The sequence below is a fragment of the Lagopus muta genome, chromosome 16, assembly GCF_023343835.1.
Source record: "Lagopus muta isolate bLagMut1 chromosome 16, bLagMut1 primary, whole genome shotgun sequence".
NCBI classification, from domain to species: domain Eukaryota; kingdom Metazoa; phylum Chordata; class Aves; order Galliformes; family Phasianidae; genus Lagopus; species Lagopus muta.
Window position 1 is genome coordinate 7,738,778 of NC_064448.1, and position 18,152 is coordinate 7,756,929.

The window sequence follows — 18,152 nt, forward strand, 5'->3', positions numbered from 1 at the left end:
TCTTGGGATTTTCACTGCTTAAAGTGGATAAAAGAAAGTCTCTAGAAAAATGATTGCTTTTTGTTCAGCTCTGTGAGCTTTTGGGGTAATTTTTAGGAACGCTTATTCTAAAAAATCTGTTTTTTGTTTTATCTCTATTATATTTTCTATGGGGATGGCCAATACTTCAAAAACCAAGTGTGTAAATGCAATTTTGTAAGCACATTTTGCCTTGAAGCACTTTTTTATGCAGTTGTTGTGCACAGATATGTAAATTGGACGTGTTCCCCTCCCCCCCCCTTGTGAACAGTCAGCTATTTAGGGAAAGTAACTGTGTGAAAATATACCCACAAACGGAGCCTATTTGCAATCCAGGACCTCACATTCATTTTGTGTAAGTAAAATTGATCACTGTTTTAATACAAAATGGAGTTAAAACAGACATTTATTTAATTGGCAGAACTTGAAAGCCTAGCTTTATTTACACAGGGAATTCCGAGCATCTGAATAGATGCACCACAAGTCACTGGCAATCTGAGACTGTTTCTTTTATTAAATTCTGGGGTGTTTTTCCACTCTAAATATTTTATTACAAATAAAAGCCCTGCTATGTGTGAGCACACAGTAACTGGCAATCAGCTGGCTTCACAGATGCGGTTGGGCCTACTTGCAAAGGCTAAATTCAGTCCAGTGTGTAAACGTGGTGGATGAAGTGTTAAGTAAGCTATTTGCTTTGGCCCAACGCATGATGTGGAGAGGAGCTGGGCTTTGGCAGACTGTTTAGAGGTTTGTTCTTTGGGCTGGTAGAGATGGGCCATTGGGGAAGCAGTGCCAGCAGTGTCTGAGGTGCCTGCCGATGGGCTTGGATGCAACACTCCTGCCCTGACAGACAGGCTAAGTGGCAGGGGAATGGCTCCAAAGGGAGCTCCTTGTGTGAGTTTCTTGGCTAGACAGTAGGTGCTACTATTCAGCCTTCAATGAAAAGGTATCTGAGGGGAAAATATTCGGGAGCAGAAAATGGCAGCTGTAATGAATGGGCTGCTAAATGCCCTGGCCGTGTACTGGCATGCAGGTGGTATGTCAGTGTATTAGCAGGGACAGAGCTTCTGCCTGGAGGGGTCAGTGGGGCAAAGCCACGCACAGTTCCAGCCCCTCTAACTCTGCAGGTACAAACTGTCTGCACAAAAAATAATTGCTCTAAAAACATTCCTGAGGCCTCTGCCTGTTGAAGCCCTAAGCTGTGACTAATTGTAGTGCATGGATAAAACCTGTGGCATTAGTGAGAGAAGTGGAGGTGGCAGAAACAAAGCTGGATTGGTCTTGGAAAGGTGTGCTGGGGAGATCTTCCATTTAATAAGCGTTGACTGCTCTATGAATCCAATCAACGTAACTTGGTTGATTTCATGTGAAGGGAGCTCAAATTTTAGCTGTTTTTCATTCAAAAACATCAGGGTACTTTGAGCAAACTGTTTTGATCACAAAAATTGGTAAAACTAAAACACTATCAACTCATTGTAAGTTTTCTTATCTATTTGCACCTCTGTGAAGAAAGAACAAATGCATACTACAGCTCTGCTTTTAGCTTTGCTCTTGATGCACATAAATTAGCAACACAACTGCCAGCCCTGCTCAGCACAGCACACAGCACTGATGTGTGAGATCTGATAGTGAAGTGCAGAGCTTTGTAAAGCAGCCATTCCCACGTGTCCAGGCAGTACCAGTACATCTCCATGGACATGCAGACCCTGGGCAGAGGCCACAGCAGCAAAGGGAGAGCAGTTTACTGGCTGGAACCATTCAGCCCAGGGTGTGTGCTAGCAAACCTCTCTTTCTCTCAACTTCCCCTTTGTGTTTAAAATATAATGGTCTAATTCTTTGCTATGATTCAGAGGAAGCTGGGGTTTGAGTCTGTGTGATACGGTTGTGTTCTGCAAAAACGTGTGCAGAGAAGAAATGCTGCAATGAGAGGGAGCTTTCCTTTTGTCTGTCAAAACAAAATCGATGTTCATTAAGGGAACTCAGCTCTTTGGCTGGCACAGGGCAGTAGGACAGGAGATATTTTTAGACAGTGCTCTTGTCTGGCTCTTTGAGCTGGCAAGATGATGCAGTTTGAGAAGGAATGGGGCAGCTTACTGCTAAGTGCTGGATGTGATGCAGAGAGTGGGGCTGGCTGTGCACCACTAGCTGCTGCTTTGTTTTTGTTTTTGTTTTTTTTTGAACAACCCAAATATTTCCAGTTGGTAAAACTGGGCAGGAAACATACTATGAACTGGTTTCCTTTGGGGGCTTCTGAGGTGTTCTGTGGACAGAGGGCAGTTCCAGACCACTGTGTGGTGTTGTCAGGGTGAGCTTGAGCTTCTCTGTGGAGTTCAGGGATGCAGTTCTAATTGTGGAAGTGGGGGAAGGGGAGAGGAATAAACCAAACAACAACACCAGAAACCAAGCCCTGTAAATAACATTGTCTGTCTCCAGGGAGGTTTCTTGTTTGGTTAAAATTTTGGCATCAAGTTTCATGAGGATTTTGCTCTGAATACTCATCCGTTTCAGTCTTTGACTGCTTTATTCCAGTGTAGGAAAGATGGCTGGGAAATACCATGGCAGCTGTGCTCAGATGGTGCACGCTTTAAAAACAGTGCAGACATCATTGGATTGGGCTCAGTTAGGAAAACCAGCTCAGATCAGCTACCGCACTTTAAGCAAGCAGCTCTTCATCAGCTAAACTGTTTGTTCCTGCTCAGTGCCAGCAATGAAAAATGTGCTTGTGAGGTTAATTTTTCTAATTCCTCTTTTAGCCAAACTATGAGAGGGGCTCTTTTCTTTTTTCTCTTTTTTTGGTGTGTAAATAATTGCAAATATGTCAAGGCACATTTTGCAAGGTGCAGCTGTGTGTGCAATCGGCTTTAACTGGAGGTGGTGTGTGAGCAGTGACCAAGGGCAAAGCATGTGCACAGTGGCAGCCCTGAAGCCATGTTCTTTTCTTTGCTATAGCTGGAAGTTCAGATGCACTGTGTTGCTTGATTAAATCAAGTATTTAAATATTTACTGTCATGTTGCCTTGATATGGAAATAGCCTCACCTGAGGTGAAGGTATGGTGCAGCTGCAGTGGTAAAACCCCCTTGTTTGTTGGAAAGATGAGTGAAGAAGCCTGAGCTCTTGGAGAGAAAAGGTAGTTCTCCGAGTGCAAGGTAGTTTTTGCAAGCTTATTTCCTATGCTTCCATGTAGAGGTGTGAGTGATCTGATCAGAGACCAGGGAACCAAAGCTTCCTTCCCACACAGCTTCTGGGGGCTGCCTTGAATAAGTTGCACTGTTCCCTGCTCCTTTTTGCTCCTCCACAAAGTGAGGATGAGAATTCTTTTCTTATGAAGTAGCTTACTGAAGTCAGTATTTGTGAAAGCTCCCACTGTGCATACTCATCCATGGACTTTACTGGCTTCGAGTATCTGTCAGTGGCTTGATTATCACATACACTGATTATCACATGTAGGCTCTTTACTGATAAAACACCTCTTACTGATCCTGTGTCAGAATGAGATCAACTATTAGAAGGTTATAAAGATAAAAACGTAACTGCAGCACGACAAGATGAACAGGGAGAAGTGGCAGGAGGCATAACATAATGATTTAGTGCAATTCGGCGCTGCAGTCATCAGTGAAACAAGACAGCACTCAAGCTGACCTTAAACAACATTGTTCGAATATCAGAAACAGTCTGCCTTCAGCATGGAGAGCTCAATTTGGGCTAACTTGTCCTACTGAGAAGCTTCACGGACTGCTTTCAGTACCAAAGCTATTATTAGGATCTATATTTCAGTGCAAATATATTCCAAAGCTAGTGACAGGCCTTGCTGTGCTAGTAAGAGCAACTCTGTGCTGGGATGGGGACCAAGGGAGCATGCCACAGGGACCTCACAAAATAAATACTAAAAAGCAAATAAACTAGAAATACTTCACTGAACATCAGAAATTTTCTGTCTGCTGTTTGACTTGGCCTGAGTTATTCCCTGAATGATATTGTTAACCCTTTCACTCTTGTTGACAGCATTAGTCTTCAGTGAATTATGGAATTGTAATACAGACAAAAATTCACTATGCAGTCAAAATGTAGAAGTGTACATCTCTGTAAATAGCTGCTCTTTTCCCAGAAGACATATAGCATGGCATAATCAGTAGTTTGTATAAAGACAAATTAGAGACTTCACTTTTGCTCATTTCAGAGGGGTGACGTGTGCCAATCTTGTGGCCTTTGCTTGGGAAAGTCAAAAATCAATATCAGTGTTCTTCAGAACTGTTCTCCTTTCCATTTACCTGTAGGTTAATTATTTAAGCTTGCACTCCAACAGACAGCTTTATGAGGTGAGGAGTTCACAGCAAGGAAGACTTGTCATGCTGCTCGCTTCTTGAGAGCTCCCCAAGCACGTGAAGCTTTATCTTACGTGTCCTGGTGAGAGGGGGAGTAAGCTGATGAAATATCAGCCAGCCTTGTCTTCAGCAGCAAAGGCTTGGGGCAGTAGGATTTCCCTCGGCTTACTGCCCCACGCAGTCACACACCCTTCCTCTGCTGGGGTTCTGCTCCTTTTCACCAAATCACATGAAGTTCTTGGGAACCTTTGAAAGGCTATGGAGAAACAGCCCCTCTTAGGCTCCAGGGGGGAGAATCCGTGAACGTCATGGTCTTTCTGGAGTCTGTTCTCTCTGCAGAAAGCTGCTTTCCTCATTGTCACACCACAGGCACTTATGCAAATTTCTCCCAGCAGGAAATCTCAGGCGCTGAAGGCCAGGAATGCTAATGTTGTGTGCTGCACCGGAGCCCCAGTTGCTGGTCATGAAGGAGCAAAAGCTCCCGAAGTGTTTACAGCCCTGGCTCGGGAGCCAGCACTGACACTGCTTCACAGTCAGACACGCAGACAGGCTTCTAAATGAGAAATACAATCTTTGAAACCTTAACACCTGCATGGAGATTGTCACATGCAGCCATTACTGCCAGTACACCTGATTCTAAGAAATGAAGGTTCTTTCGCTAGGATTTCTGGCATTGTAATGTTTTCTAGAAAATGAGTATTGGAACTGACCAAATCTGTTGTCAATTCCTAAACTGTTCTTCTGGTGAAGGCACCTACAGGATTCAGTGCTTCCCATTTTACTTCAGTATAAGGTTTGGCTAATAGGAGACCTGTGAACACATAAACATTCCTGGCAAATATTCCTGAGCACCTCAGTAAAGTGAAACATGTGGTTTGGAGACTTCGATTCTTTAATAGCTCTGAAGATTACCAGTTAACAAGGTACAACTCTTTTTGGTCACCTTGTACTCCTATTTGTTTTTGTTGGTTTTTTTGTTTTTGTTTTTAAATTAAGACTCAAGTTAGAGAAATGATGCTGTAATTCTTCAATGCACCACTGAGAACAGCGAAGTATTTGCATCTGGAGTTTGATTTGACACACAGCCCAGTAATAACCCAGCATTAAGTGTAAGTCACAGTGCACAAAGACTGTCATGTTGGTTCAGCTTGTGTACACATGAACTCAGATCAGAATGACATCGCCTTGAGAAGATACCCAGAGAAGAAATCTTAATACTTCCAAAATTCCAAAGGCTGATGCTAAACTGACTTAGGAGAATGTAATAGTATGTATCAGCCAGATGTAGGCAACATGTTCCTAGTGAAGTAGCCTGTATTGCAACCAAAAAAATCCATGGATTTTAACAATGCCAGATCTCATCTTAAAACTTCCAACTTTGCCTATTAAGTGCTTAATGTATTAAGACACTGTGACTGAAAAGAGAGAGAGCAGAAAAGGGACAGAATGATCTGACATTGAAGTCCTTTATCTTAGATCTGAAGCTTGAAATATTAACTGGAGAAGCTCCACTCTTTGCTATAACGTGCAGTGTTTGAACTTTGTTGGTGACATGGATGTTTGTGGTCACTCTGGTGATTTTATACACCTCTTGGAATTGGAGTGGCTGTGCAGAGGCTAAAGCTTGATTAAATGTCCCCTGATACTGATCAGCCTTTGTATTTGGAGACCTCGGTAGTTGAGAACTGGCTACAGACTGCAGGCTTTTTTCAGTCCTGAACACAGTGAATCCCAGTTATTTGGGTCAAATTCTGAAGTTTGTATACAGTATTTATGTGGTCCCAAAGCAAACTTCTGTTAAGGTGAAGGCTAAGCAAATGCAGACTTGTCAGGATTTGTTCCTCAAAGTAAAAGAGAAATGAAATAAAACACACTATTCAAATATACTGAAAGCTTTTTGAAGGATTCCACAGTGCAGTCAGATGCTGAAAATCATTTCACAATTGTATAACAGTGAGAAAGATGTGAAGAGGCCAAGAAAAGGGTGAATATTTCAAAGGCTTAAGAGAGTTAGGCACATATCTTTCATAAGCTCCATTGAAAATCCAAACAAATAATTTCTGATGACATTAAAAATGGATTGCAGTCAGACAGGGATACCCACAGAAGCTCTTACTTAGGGGAGTGAAGAACATTTGTTGTTGATTTTTTTCTACAATGAGTCTTTTAAAAGGTTTAGTAGTTGTGTTGGAGAGGAGGGAGAGCACGAAGATGTGTAGGAAGGGCATAAGCAATACAAAAAATGAGCAGAAATGTGTCCTGAAGGATTTCAGATGTGGGAAACGTGGGTTGTGCTGGACCCTGAACGTTCAGGCCTGACTGAAGATGCAAATATTAGTGACCAGCGGGGAGGAGGGGTTGTGGAGGTCAGCGAGACTGTAGAGGAGAGACAATGGGCTCCTTTGCAGCACCAGCCTGCCTTTCACTTCACAAAAAAGGTTTTTGTAATTCAAATGAAAGCAAACCCTCCTTAAGAAAGGGATCTCTCTCTGGAGTGAGAAACACTGCAACATATTTCACTCTCACTTCCCTTTTGGTTTCACCTTCCTTCATCAGTTAATGCATGAATGAATTCAGGCTGACTTTTTTGTGTTGCTGCAGCATTCAGGTATAAACATCAGTACGCCAGCAATACAGATGCGGTTAAGGGGGTTTTTTTGGAGCTAAGTTTTGTTTTTTTTTTCTGGGAAGTGCTGTTAGTGCTCTCGTGATGAGTCCCAGAATACTACCGTGCTGAGAATGTCTGAGCACATTAATTTTGCATGTATTAACTCTCAGTGCAACCCCAGTGTTCTGATGTTCCATGCTGAGACACACTCACTGCCCTGGAACTTTGTATTTGCAGATACTGTGAGACTGTTATGGGCAAGGAGGGTGGTCTGATCTCAACTTGTCACCCAGGCTGTCTTGATGGGAAGAGAAGGCATTTCTGGAGGGTCATTCAGCCTTTCTTCTCAGACACCACTGCTGGAGTGCAGCGACTCATGCTCTGGAGCTGCCTGCCCCTTGTTTTCTGTTGCAGAGACAGAGCCTGAGGCACTAACTTAGGGTTGGCTACAGCTTCCAGGTGGATGCAGTTGGATGAGGTGAACTCTAGACACAGCAGTGTGATGACAGAAACTGTCTTGTAATGGCCTCTTGCGCAGAGGGTCACAGAATGTCTGACTCCATTGAGTGAAACTGAGTGCTATGCAATGCCAGTATTTTGTAGTGGTTGTTCCTTAACTTGGACATTATGGACAGTAAAACTCTCGATGGCAAGACAGATATAAGATAAATTAGCCAAGTTGTAACTGTATGGGCCTTAATGCAAGATTGGTTAAGGGCAAATCAGTTGGGAACTATCTCAGGCATAGTTTACATTAGCAGGGGCCCCTACTCTTATGTAGTATATAAAGAAATAATCTGGTTTGTTTATTCAAGTGTCTTAGTCATACATACACTTCCATGATTTTAAGCAGCTGAGTTTCTGAATGCTTCCCCATACTTCATTTGGTGTTTGTCAGGATTCACTATATGTCAGACCACGGAAGTGAGGAAGAAGAACTTTCAAATTGCCAGCGTCAGTACTTTATCCACAATTATTAAGTTGTGAGCATTGTCATGTGTATAGCTGTATTTACTGCTTACATGTCTATACCATTTACAGATATCTGTTGCAAGCATGTTTTAGGTAAAAGCACCTCTCTGGATGTTACATCTGGGCTTTGCAGTGTAACCTGCAGTTGTTGTGATGGTTTTCACAGGCTCCTCTGAGAAGGGGAGCCTAATTTGCACGTGATCGTGCAGTCTTTCTCAGGAAGAGATGATTCATGCTGCAGCATCCATGGATTTGTGTGTGAAATTGTTGTTGTAAATGACAGCACGTGAATAAAAAGTCATAGAAGAACATGTGGGTGTGGGGCATGGAGTTGTGAAATATGAAGAAGGAAGACATTGCCCTCGGGAATATAGGAGTAAGAGTTACACACAGACCTTCATATTTGCTTTCCAAAGATAATTTAAGGAATATCCCAGGGTGTAGGTGATCAGTGTAAGTAGTTCATCTCATTTCACATCTAACGTAGCTTATGCAAGGGTGGCAACTTTTGGAAAGAAGTGTGAGTAGAGTAGAGTCCATTTGACCTTTTGTTTAGCAATAAGCAATGGTGCAACCTCACAGCAAACTGTTTGCAGAGAATGCATTTGATATTCTGTAATGTGCATGACTTCTTTTATTTCATTTTTTTTCTTGAAATCTTTTTGGTTAGATACTAGTTTAGTTCCTCTTCAAGGGACAGATCAAAATATAAACATGTACCAATAAGCTTTGAGGCTTTAAAGCCAATTCGATACACAGGAAATCTGAAATTAGGGCAATAGAGGATATTTCTGATGCTATTTCCTCTTATTAAACACCTCTGCCTATGAGGCAAGTCCTTGTTCAGCTGTTTTCTGACTACTAAATTTGGCTGCAGATCTGAGCTCTTTGCAGGACTGCTCTCTCACAGCTGTGGCTCTTTATTGTTTCATAAGGTTCTAAAGAAAAATGTCCTCCATAAGTGAAATACCCTTTACAAGAATTTCCTTACAATGCACTCATCTGGTGTTTAAGTTATTTATTCCTTGATTTATTTATTCCAGAAACTAATAACCTAAATTGTATTTTTATAGAAGTCTTAATACAGCAGCCAGTAATTGAGCATTGAGTGAATCCCAGATTGCCAATTTACAGTGTAAGAAGTATAGCAATTTTCTCTTTAAAAGTAATGGATTCGTTTCAGTCTTGCTCCACTTTACTTGAATAATAGCAGTGATGCCAAAGAAGTTCCAGCTGACTTAAGCTGTTCTAACTGAAACTTTACTACAGAAAAACCTGAATCAGACCTAGCATTCTACATAGGTGTGCAGGCTTTTGTCCAGGAAGGGAAGAGATTCAAAAGCTGACTGAGTTTATACCAAAATGACCAGTCATTAAAACCCATCTGTCAGTAGATTTGGGTTAATAGCATGCACTGCTGCATGGTGCCCTGAGGAAAGCAGACTTGAAGTGGGTCTACCTGCAATTGGAACGACTCGATGATTTGATAACTCAAAGCTGTACATCTGCCTTCAGTAGTTACAACATTCCTACATTATTTTAGACTTAATTTGTTATGGAAATGCATGCTTACTTGCTCTGGGTTGTAAGAAAGATCTGATGGGATTTATGCTGTATAAATAGCCCTGCACTGTCATTGTTAGATTACTTTGAGACTATTTACTGCATTGGCTTTCAGACTTCAGTGCAGGGGAGAGCTGCAGTTCACGTGTGGGATGCAGGATGTTTCCTGTCATTTGTGCTGCACTTTAGCTTATAAATTGCATATCTGGTGGAAAGCTAAAGAACATGATCAGGATGACAGGGTTCAAAGCTAACAATTGAGTAGCATGAGCACGGATGCACCTGCTCTTAGAATACAAACTTCAGCAAATACTCACTTTGCATCGCTGGGCTATTTCAGTAGAGCTGTGTTCCTGCAAGACTGTCATGTGGCTTTGCTAACGACAGAAGAATTTTTTGGTATATAGGTGGTGCTGCAGTGGTGTCAAAAAACACTTATTTATTCAGGTAATTTTTTAAAAAAGAATTACACTTTCAAGTTCCTCTTTGAGTCTTTCTAGCAGATTTTACTTTGTATTTTCAGAGATGGATTAAGGTATATGTGCTACACTGTGGTTGCATGATGAAGATGCTAACAGTGATCAAATGGGGACATTCATTGCCTACCTCACCTCCTCAGTTTTTCTACTGTGATCTTGTTTTCTTGGAATCAAAATATCAGCATTTGCAAGGAGTTTTAAGCAGCTGTGGCACAAATGCAAGGCAATTTGGTTGTTTTAACGCTGAATATACAAGGGACATATGGAGCCCTGTGTTATTCCCTTCTGACTGTTACAAAATTGTCCATCGCTTGTCTCCCAGGGGCAATGTGAAATTGCAGTCACCTGTTCAGCAAACAGATTTCACAGGACTGTGCTTTCAGCTCTTGCTCCTTATAGATACGGTATCCAGTTGCCTCAGCATTGCTTATTTCTGTTCTCCCTTTCATTTCCCTTTGGGCTAAGCACAGTTTGCCTGCCTTGCTATTTAATGAGAAATCTCTTGGTATTTCTGAACATTTGAGGAAGTGTCTATTAAACACGAATCTTAGGAAGGGGTTGGGCAAACTCTCATTGCCTCATGCCCAGGATTAGCCATGTGTTATGTTAGTACTAGGAGTCCACCTTCAACAAAAGCTGTTTGAAAAGCATCTAAGAGAAATCCCAGCTGATTAAGTGTGCTTTGTGTGAGAGCAATTCACAATTAGCAGTCTCTTCCCTTAAATTGTGCTTCTTGTTTTCATGGTTCAGAGATGCAGCAAAGACATTCCAAGCAGTGAGATTTCACTACAACTATGGATTTTAAGAGTAATGAACTGCAGAACAACACATTTTGGGGACATTAAAGGTACTCGTTTGGTAAAATGAAATTTTGTACCTAAATTGCTTTTTGGATTTGTAGTGTGTTTGTCTTGGTCTTTGTTGGAAGGAGATGGCTGTTTCTCCAGCCATTATGAACTTACTCAACATGATACAGTGCAGAAAGGAAGTCTTTGTCTGTGCTCATTCCAATTTGTTATAGGTTTGCTTGAGTCCTGCAAGGCATTTGTATACTGTAAGACAAAATTGGAAGCTGTGTTTCTGCATGACATGAAGAGCCTTCAGCCATGGCCTGCTGGGTCTGGAAGCAGCAGATCTCTAGGGCAACAAGTCACAGTGCACAAATAAATGTTATGTTGATGCAGCAGCAGAATTTGAAACAAAAAGAAATGCCCTGTAGGCTGTTTTCCTGATGATTAGCATGCACACATAGAAGGTGAGACCTTCACAGGGTTTTGTCAGGATAACAAAAATCTAGCAGTCTGTTTTCCCATTTTTACCCTACATTATGCAGTGACCTGTTTTTGCTTTGGACCCATTGGCTCTACCAGTCCTCCTCCCTTTACTGATGTGGAAGCAGCAGTTTGCCTTGCAGCTTGGGTTGCTCAGAGACCTGGGGCTGGCCCAGTGGGAGCACAGCAAAGCACTAAAAATGGCAAGAGAGCAAAATCAGCAACTGTGACCATAAGAAAGATGTCAAATTTTTATCTGCCATCCTTTTATCAGTGAAATGCTCACCTTATATCAATCATGACCAGCATACAAAGGGAGCAGTCTGCTTTTGTTACTTATTAATTTCTCTCCAGCTCCTCAGTAAGGTTGTAACCATCTGATAGGTGAGTTTTGTTTTGGCATAAAGTGTATCATTAGTTGCTGTCCTTTGCTGGATCCATGCTACTTTGTACATGTAGGAAACTAACAGCATGACAGAGTTCTATGAATTGCACAGGAAAGATGCTCCTGGTCATCCTGCTGTATCCTAGGAACTATTGGAGGGCTGTGACAACCATTCCTAAGAAAGCTGACTGCTATGCTTCCACATATCCACTGAGGTTACCATGTCCACTTTTGCAGAGATCAAAGGTGTTACAGATTAGGGGAGAATTATACCGAAATTTCCTTGTGGCAAAGGTCTAGGGCTGACTCTGTTGCATTCGTGTATGAGTTGTCCAGAATGTGAAGAGGTTAGAGGAGATGGAACAAATGGCGTTTGCCTCTGTGACAATTCAGATGTCCAGAAAAGCTCTTACTCCTTCAGCTATTTACTCTTCAACGACACAGTACGTTCTGGAATATAAATAAGATACGTACATGGCATGTTTACAACATGCTTCTCTCACTCTTTCTCTACTTTCCCCACCTTTGTTGTGCCTTGCCCCAAATATCAGTCCGATTTTTGCAGATGAATCAATTGGTTTGGTGGACGATCACTGCTCCCTGTAGCTGTGTTTCTTGAGGGGTTGCCTACTACTTGTGTGGTGGGGCTTAGAGCCTGTGTCACCAGGTGAACAAAGGGGTGGCACTGGTACAGATGAGCTTGGAGCATAGTAAAGCTGGTAGCACAAAAATAACCTGGTTTGGAAAACAGTGACCTAAATGTCTGAACAATGTCTCTGGGAAAAGGGCTGCTTTTTCTGAGCTAGAAGCAGTTTGGAAGAAAAGCAGTGTTGTCATGTGAACAGGGCATGCAACACTGGCTCTATGGGCTGCTGTTTGATGGGCTGTATTTATCATGCTTTTAATATGAAAGACTGTTTTGCAAAAGATTGTGTTTGCAGATGAAAAGGTATTGAACACTGGGGAACAAACAGTTCTGCATCCGCTAAGTTCAGAGCTTTAGGACCTGCGTTTTGGAAAGCATACTGCTAAGTTTCCAGGACCAACCTCACTTGGAGCTGTCCTTTATTAGTGGAGAGACTGCTGCTTGTGCACAAACCAGAGGCTGCAGGCGGTGTGACCAGCTATCTGTAGAGTTGCTGGTCCCTTTTCCTGTTATGTATTTCATCCTTACTATTCTCTCCCTGCTTCTGTGCCTTTTTCTCTTTTCTTCCCCCCTCTTGTTTTCTCCATTTCTCATGCTCCAGTAAATGATCTTTTCAGACAAGCATCACAGAAAGGCTGGTTTTTAGATTAACACAAACTCAGCTTCTTATATTGACTGGCCTGAAACAGCTAATGTGATTTGCACTTCTGTTTAGCAAATTTCTATTATTAGACTGAACACACTGAGACTAATATGCAGGTAAATAGAAGTCACCAGTGGAGCTACTAATTGGGTAGATTAATTAGTCATTCCAATTGGATTTGTTGTCTCCAAACAGACAAGATTAAAGCAAGGAAGGGTCTCTGACTGGCTTATCTTTTGTGGATAAATGACTTCAATATGACACGCTACCTTGTATAAGTCAGATGTCTGGTTATTAGTGCCTGGATATCGCACCCAGCAGTGAAGTGGGAGGGCAGCTCCTCCTGTCAGTCCTCCTGCCATTAGTCATTATGCCGAATACTTCATCTCAGACAGGTCCCTGACTTCTGCCAAGATCCTGGGCAAGGCGGATGGGCTGCTTTTCATAAAATGGCTGTTCTGCCACTGAGACACGTGTCCTGTGCCTTCAGTGCAGGAATCTGTTCTTCACATGTCTCAATCCAAGCAGCCTCCTCCATACTCTCCATATCTAACTGCAGTCCAGCTGCAGATCCCCTTCCTGCTTAGAGATACAAGAGGAGGAATGTTCCTGTGGTCCTTGACATCTGTTCACAAGAAGCAGATTGAGAACCTAGGGTTCAAAACAAATGCAGAGTCTGTGTGCCTCTTATTTCAATTTCTTTCTTTTTTTTTTTTTAATTTTATTGATGTCTGTCCCATAAAGACTGAGCAGGTGGAATGAAAAAAAAGCTGCCTTTTTTTCTTTAAAGAGAGGTTACATGCATCGGCTGAGGTGGTCACTGATCAGGAGTGGTTCAACTTTTTAAAAAGACTTCTATTATCAAACTGAAACAAAGTTACTTTGTACTATAAACACAGAGAATGGACCCATTTCCCCTGTGTCTCAGGTGGCTAAGAAAAGTTCCTTCCCTCTTTGTTATTGGTGCTCCCCAGGGCTCACCTCTGTGTGGGAGGCAACATAAAAACCACTAAGAAGGACTGAGGAAAGCCGTCTCCCCTTCTGTGTAGGGTTGGTGTTGTTTGTTGGAGCAGATTCTGTCTTCAGTGGTTTCCTTTCATTATCACCTGCAGGTATTTGCATCTCTCTTTGCTGACTTCTGTGGAAGGCAAAATTCCCTGCTTTCATGTCAGAAAAGCCTTTTAGCCCGTGGTTGCTGAGGAAAGGGGAAACCTGACCTAGATGAAGAGTTCCAGCATTGTTTCACCTGTTTTTAAGCAGATAAAGTACAGCAAACAGGACAATGTGTCCCATGCATTGTCTGGAGAATTTCATTTCCCTTCCCTAAGTATTGAGTCTGTTGAAATTGTCCATAATTTTAATCTGTAGCTCTGACATGTATCAGCTTCAGCACCAGGAATCTCCTTTTGTTGCTTTTTTTGGTTGTTGTTCTTGTTTTTAAATTATTTGCAGTCTGTTTCACTGCCTTCTGTCTTGATGTGCATCAGGCACTCTGCCTCTCAAAGTCAAAACAGCTGCATCTCAGAAAGAGGGGAAGCTTCCGAAGAAAAAAAACAACAATCAGAGCCTTGCTGTGGTCTACTGGTAGCAACAGATAATTAAGTCTAAAAATTTCAGCAGAAGGAAGACATTTATTGCCAGGCAAAACCCAACAGTGTTTTAGGAAATGTCGTTTCTGCCATCTTGAAGGCAGCTCTGAGTCTAAGAACTGTAGTGATTGGTATGTGGTTATATTCTTTCAGTCTTAAAGATAATCAGGCACACTGTGTTGTTGGAAAGCAAGGGGATATAAAGAAGTGAAATCAAACTTTATAAAGACATTTGAACATTTTTTTTCTCTGCAGGCATTTCTTCATCGGATCCGCCAGAACGCTGTGGACAAAGCTGAGAAGTACATAACAGAGGAGAATGTTAAGGTATTTCTTCCATCTTCCTCATCCTTTAATCCATAATGAAAGGCTAGATTAAGGGATGTGGATATCAAATATTCTTTTACCTGTCTGATCATTGTTCTTAAACTGCTGCCCAGAGGAAAAGAAACTCACACTGACACTTTTTCAGTCTGTTTGCCCATTTGTTTAGCTTTCATCTTCCAACATTTGTTTTGTCCCACCAGCTGATTTCAGTAGAATTTGCTAACAGTGTAGTCAGGAGCTAAGTTTTGGCAAGATTTGTGAAATGGTAGAGGACACAGAGACCTCATTAGTATCTTGAAGGGGAAAGTCAGAGCATTGCCCTTGTGTGTTTTGCTTGACAGTAATCAGTGAGCCAATTTGCATCTGTTGTCATTACAAATCTAAAACTGACAGGAGTTATGAAGAGGTGGCAGGAATATCTAGTTGGATTGTAGTAGGAAGGAATTTCTATGGGAGAGCTGAGGAATGGGAGACTATTGCATGATGAGATTCCTGAATGAATTTTGCAATAGAAAGACACATGAGATACAGAAAGTGGGTATGAGGTACTAGCTCTTATAATGCCTATGGTTGTAGGATGCCTTGTGGTTTATTTTCATAAAAATAAGCAACACTTTCATGTAGCAATTTGACTTAAAACTCTCCTTGCTATTCACATACATGTGAAACCAAAATTCTCTTTGTACACATGTATAAGTGAAACCTCGTGATCAGTGGGAGAGGATGCAGTGTTTGCCATTAGGATTGCTTTTGGGGCTTACCTTTGATCCTACAGCTCCTAAATCAGCAGAGACTTTGCTCTTTTCATTAATGACAGCACAGTGCCTATCAATAATAGGTATGTTACACAGTCCAGCACTACTGCAGCTGGTGTGTATTTCCTCAAGTCTGGTTCATCAATTTTTACATAGTAATATTACCAGAAAGTCTAAAAATCCCAACAGGGGATTCAGCTCCCATTATGGTATCCATTCACTATGTTAACAATAGTGTACTACTGAGTGGCATCAATAGGTGGTGGTAGCAAGAAGATTTGGAGGATTGTTGGAACTAAGGCTCCTTGCTGTGTTCAAATTTGAAAGTTCCTGGTCACTGGAAGCTCACTATTTACAATCTGGAGTTGTTTAAGCATAGCTGAGGGAAAAGTGGACAATGATTAGTGGCAGTAGGTGCTGTGTGCAGAGAAACAGAAAAAAATAAGCTCTGCTTGAGAAATAAGCCTACATAACCATTTGCTAATTTGACAGACTGCAGATGTTGATAACAGTTGTTAATTCTGCCATTATTCATGTATTGCTATGACTGCCATATACTCAGATGCAGTGCTCAGAAGACCCCTGCAGAAAGTCTTTATTTTCTCCAGTGATTAAATGTATTTGTATTTTGAAGTCCATCACAACCTCTGGGGAAGTACTACTTCATTTCTGTGTCATTCTTGAGCTGCCTGGAGGTGCCTTTGAGAGGCCACTGTGAGACCTCATTAATCCTTATTACAATATTCAGCTTATAATAACACAACTTCTCTTTGAAGAAAAAGGTGTAAGCTTACCAATGGTGAAGTAGAAACACAAAGGCGTGCTTTCTCTGATCAGTGTCATCCCTTTTCCTTCTCATCAAACAATTTAATGTCTTTCCTGCAGTGGAAAGATGAATGTTCTTCCCTTCTGCAAATCTTTGCTTGTAGAGGCAGGACAGACAAGGCTGTGTTGGGACTTCCAATAACTCTGCCTGCTTATTATTATAAATCTTGAGTCATTAGGGAGCTGTGAGGTGGAGAGCAACAGAAAAGGTGGCAGCAGAGAGTATATAAATGGTTTGGCAGCTTATGTAAAGAAAAACCAGTATTTTCCTCCCTGTCTTCATGCAGCAGGAACGTCTAGAGGAAAATCAAGGATATTCTGACAGTCACTCTCCTCTAAGCAAAAGGAGAAAGTACTTTTTTAGAATAACATGGGATATTACTCCTGGTATTATATTTGTAGGCTTCTCCTTCTGCTGCTACTAAGCAGTGGTGCTTACAGTAGACTCTGGCTATTGCATCCCCTTCCAGACAGGCCACCTTGAATCCTATGCCAGGCGTAGATTTATAATTCCTTCACTGACAGATGGCTGCAGCAGTATCAGCTAAAAAATTTTCACAATTGGTTCCCTGCCCTATGTGAGGATAACTGCTGATACGTTAGTACTGCGCTGCATTCGCAGCAGGATGGTGACGTCATTTTACTGATGCAGAACAGCTTGATGGTGCACACAAGCTGCCACACATGGATCTTCCATGTGAGGTTTATAAATGGTGACTGCATCAGATATAAAAGCAAATGTAGCTAAGGTCTTTCTGCTGCCCTTGATTTTTCAGGTGACTTTTGTTACCTGCAAAAACTGCTGCAAGCAGAGCTCTGCTGACCATCACATGATTTATTGGACTACACAGATATTCCTTGAATCACAAATTATACTCCTGAAGACTCTCCTGAAGGATAAAATCGTCCCTGACAGATGTTTTCCTCTTCCTTGTTAATCCCCTTTTGGCACAGCTTCTGGCATGCAGGCTGAGGCTAATGTGTCATCACGTCACTTTCAGTCATGCTATAGAATGAACCATCATAGGCTCTTCAAATTTGCAGTGGAAGTTTTCTGAAAGTAATCAGTCCCAGCTTCCTGTCTTATTTTCTGATAGGTTCAGAACCCATTAGTGCAAGTAGAGAGTGTTGGAGTCTTCAGTTTATTCAGAGCCAGGAAAAGCAATGAGGCACAAGTATGCACATGGGTAGTGAGGATTGCCATATACTGGTGTGAGAGGTGAGCAAAGTCAAGAAAGGTGCCATGTGCTGTGCTTTGCATATGCAGCCAGCTTGCAGTGGTTTGAAGAAAAATCTTCTTTCCATCTTTGAATAACACGAGGTAGAGAGTTGTATCTGGGTACATGCATAGAAGGGTCTTTAATTCCTTACCCAGTCTTCCGCTCCTAGAAAATCAGAGATAAATTGTTCTTAAACTGAGTTTGGTTTCATTCCTCCTTTAAGGATTAGATTTAATCTACAGAATTTTGTAATTACTGCTGCATCACCATCCACCAGGCTGAATCAGTGTCTCATCTGGTGCATAAAGTCCACTGCATAAAGTTGAAAAAGTTTGGTTTTACTGTAAGGTGATTTGGGAAGTGTCAGAAGATCTCCCACCAAATAGCAGGAAGCTGAAGGCTGCTCTGTCAGGCTGCATTCTTTGGGGTTTGTAGCAGTGACACGTATGCTCTATGCCAGCCCTGGGAGGCTGCTCCTAATATGAAAGCTGGTTTGAATACACTGCAAATCTCTTTGCAACTGGCACG

General features: G+C 41.8%; 1 protein-coding gene across 4 annotated transcripts in view; it reads left to right on the forward strand.

The window, feature by feature from the left end:
* The window catches only part of PREX1 (phosphatidylinositol-3,4,5-trisphosphate dependent Rac exchange factor 1), a 154,128-nt gene that overhangs the window by 50,693 nt on the left and 85,283 nt on the right, over nt 1–18,152 (forward strand). For all 4 annotated transcript variants that reach the window (XM_048963214.1, XM_048963211.1, XM_048963212.1 and 1 more), the window contains exon 2: nt 14,753–14,824. In XM_048963214.1, coding sequence (XP_048819171.1) covers nt 14,753–14,824 — 72 coding nt within the window. The remainder of the gene's footprint in view (nt 1–14,752; nt 14,825–18,152) is intronic.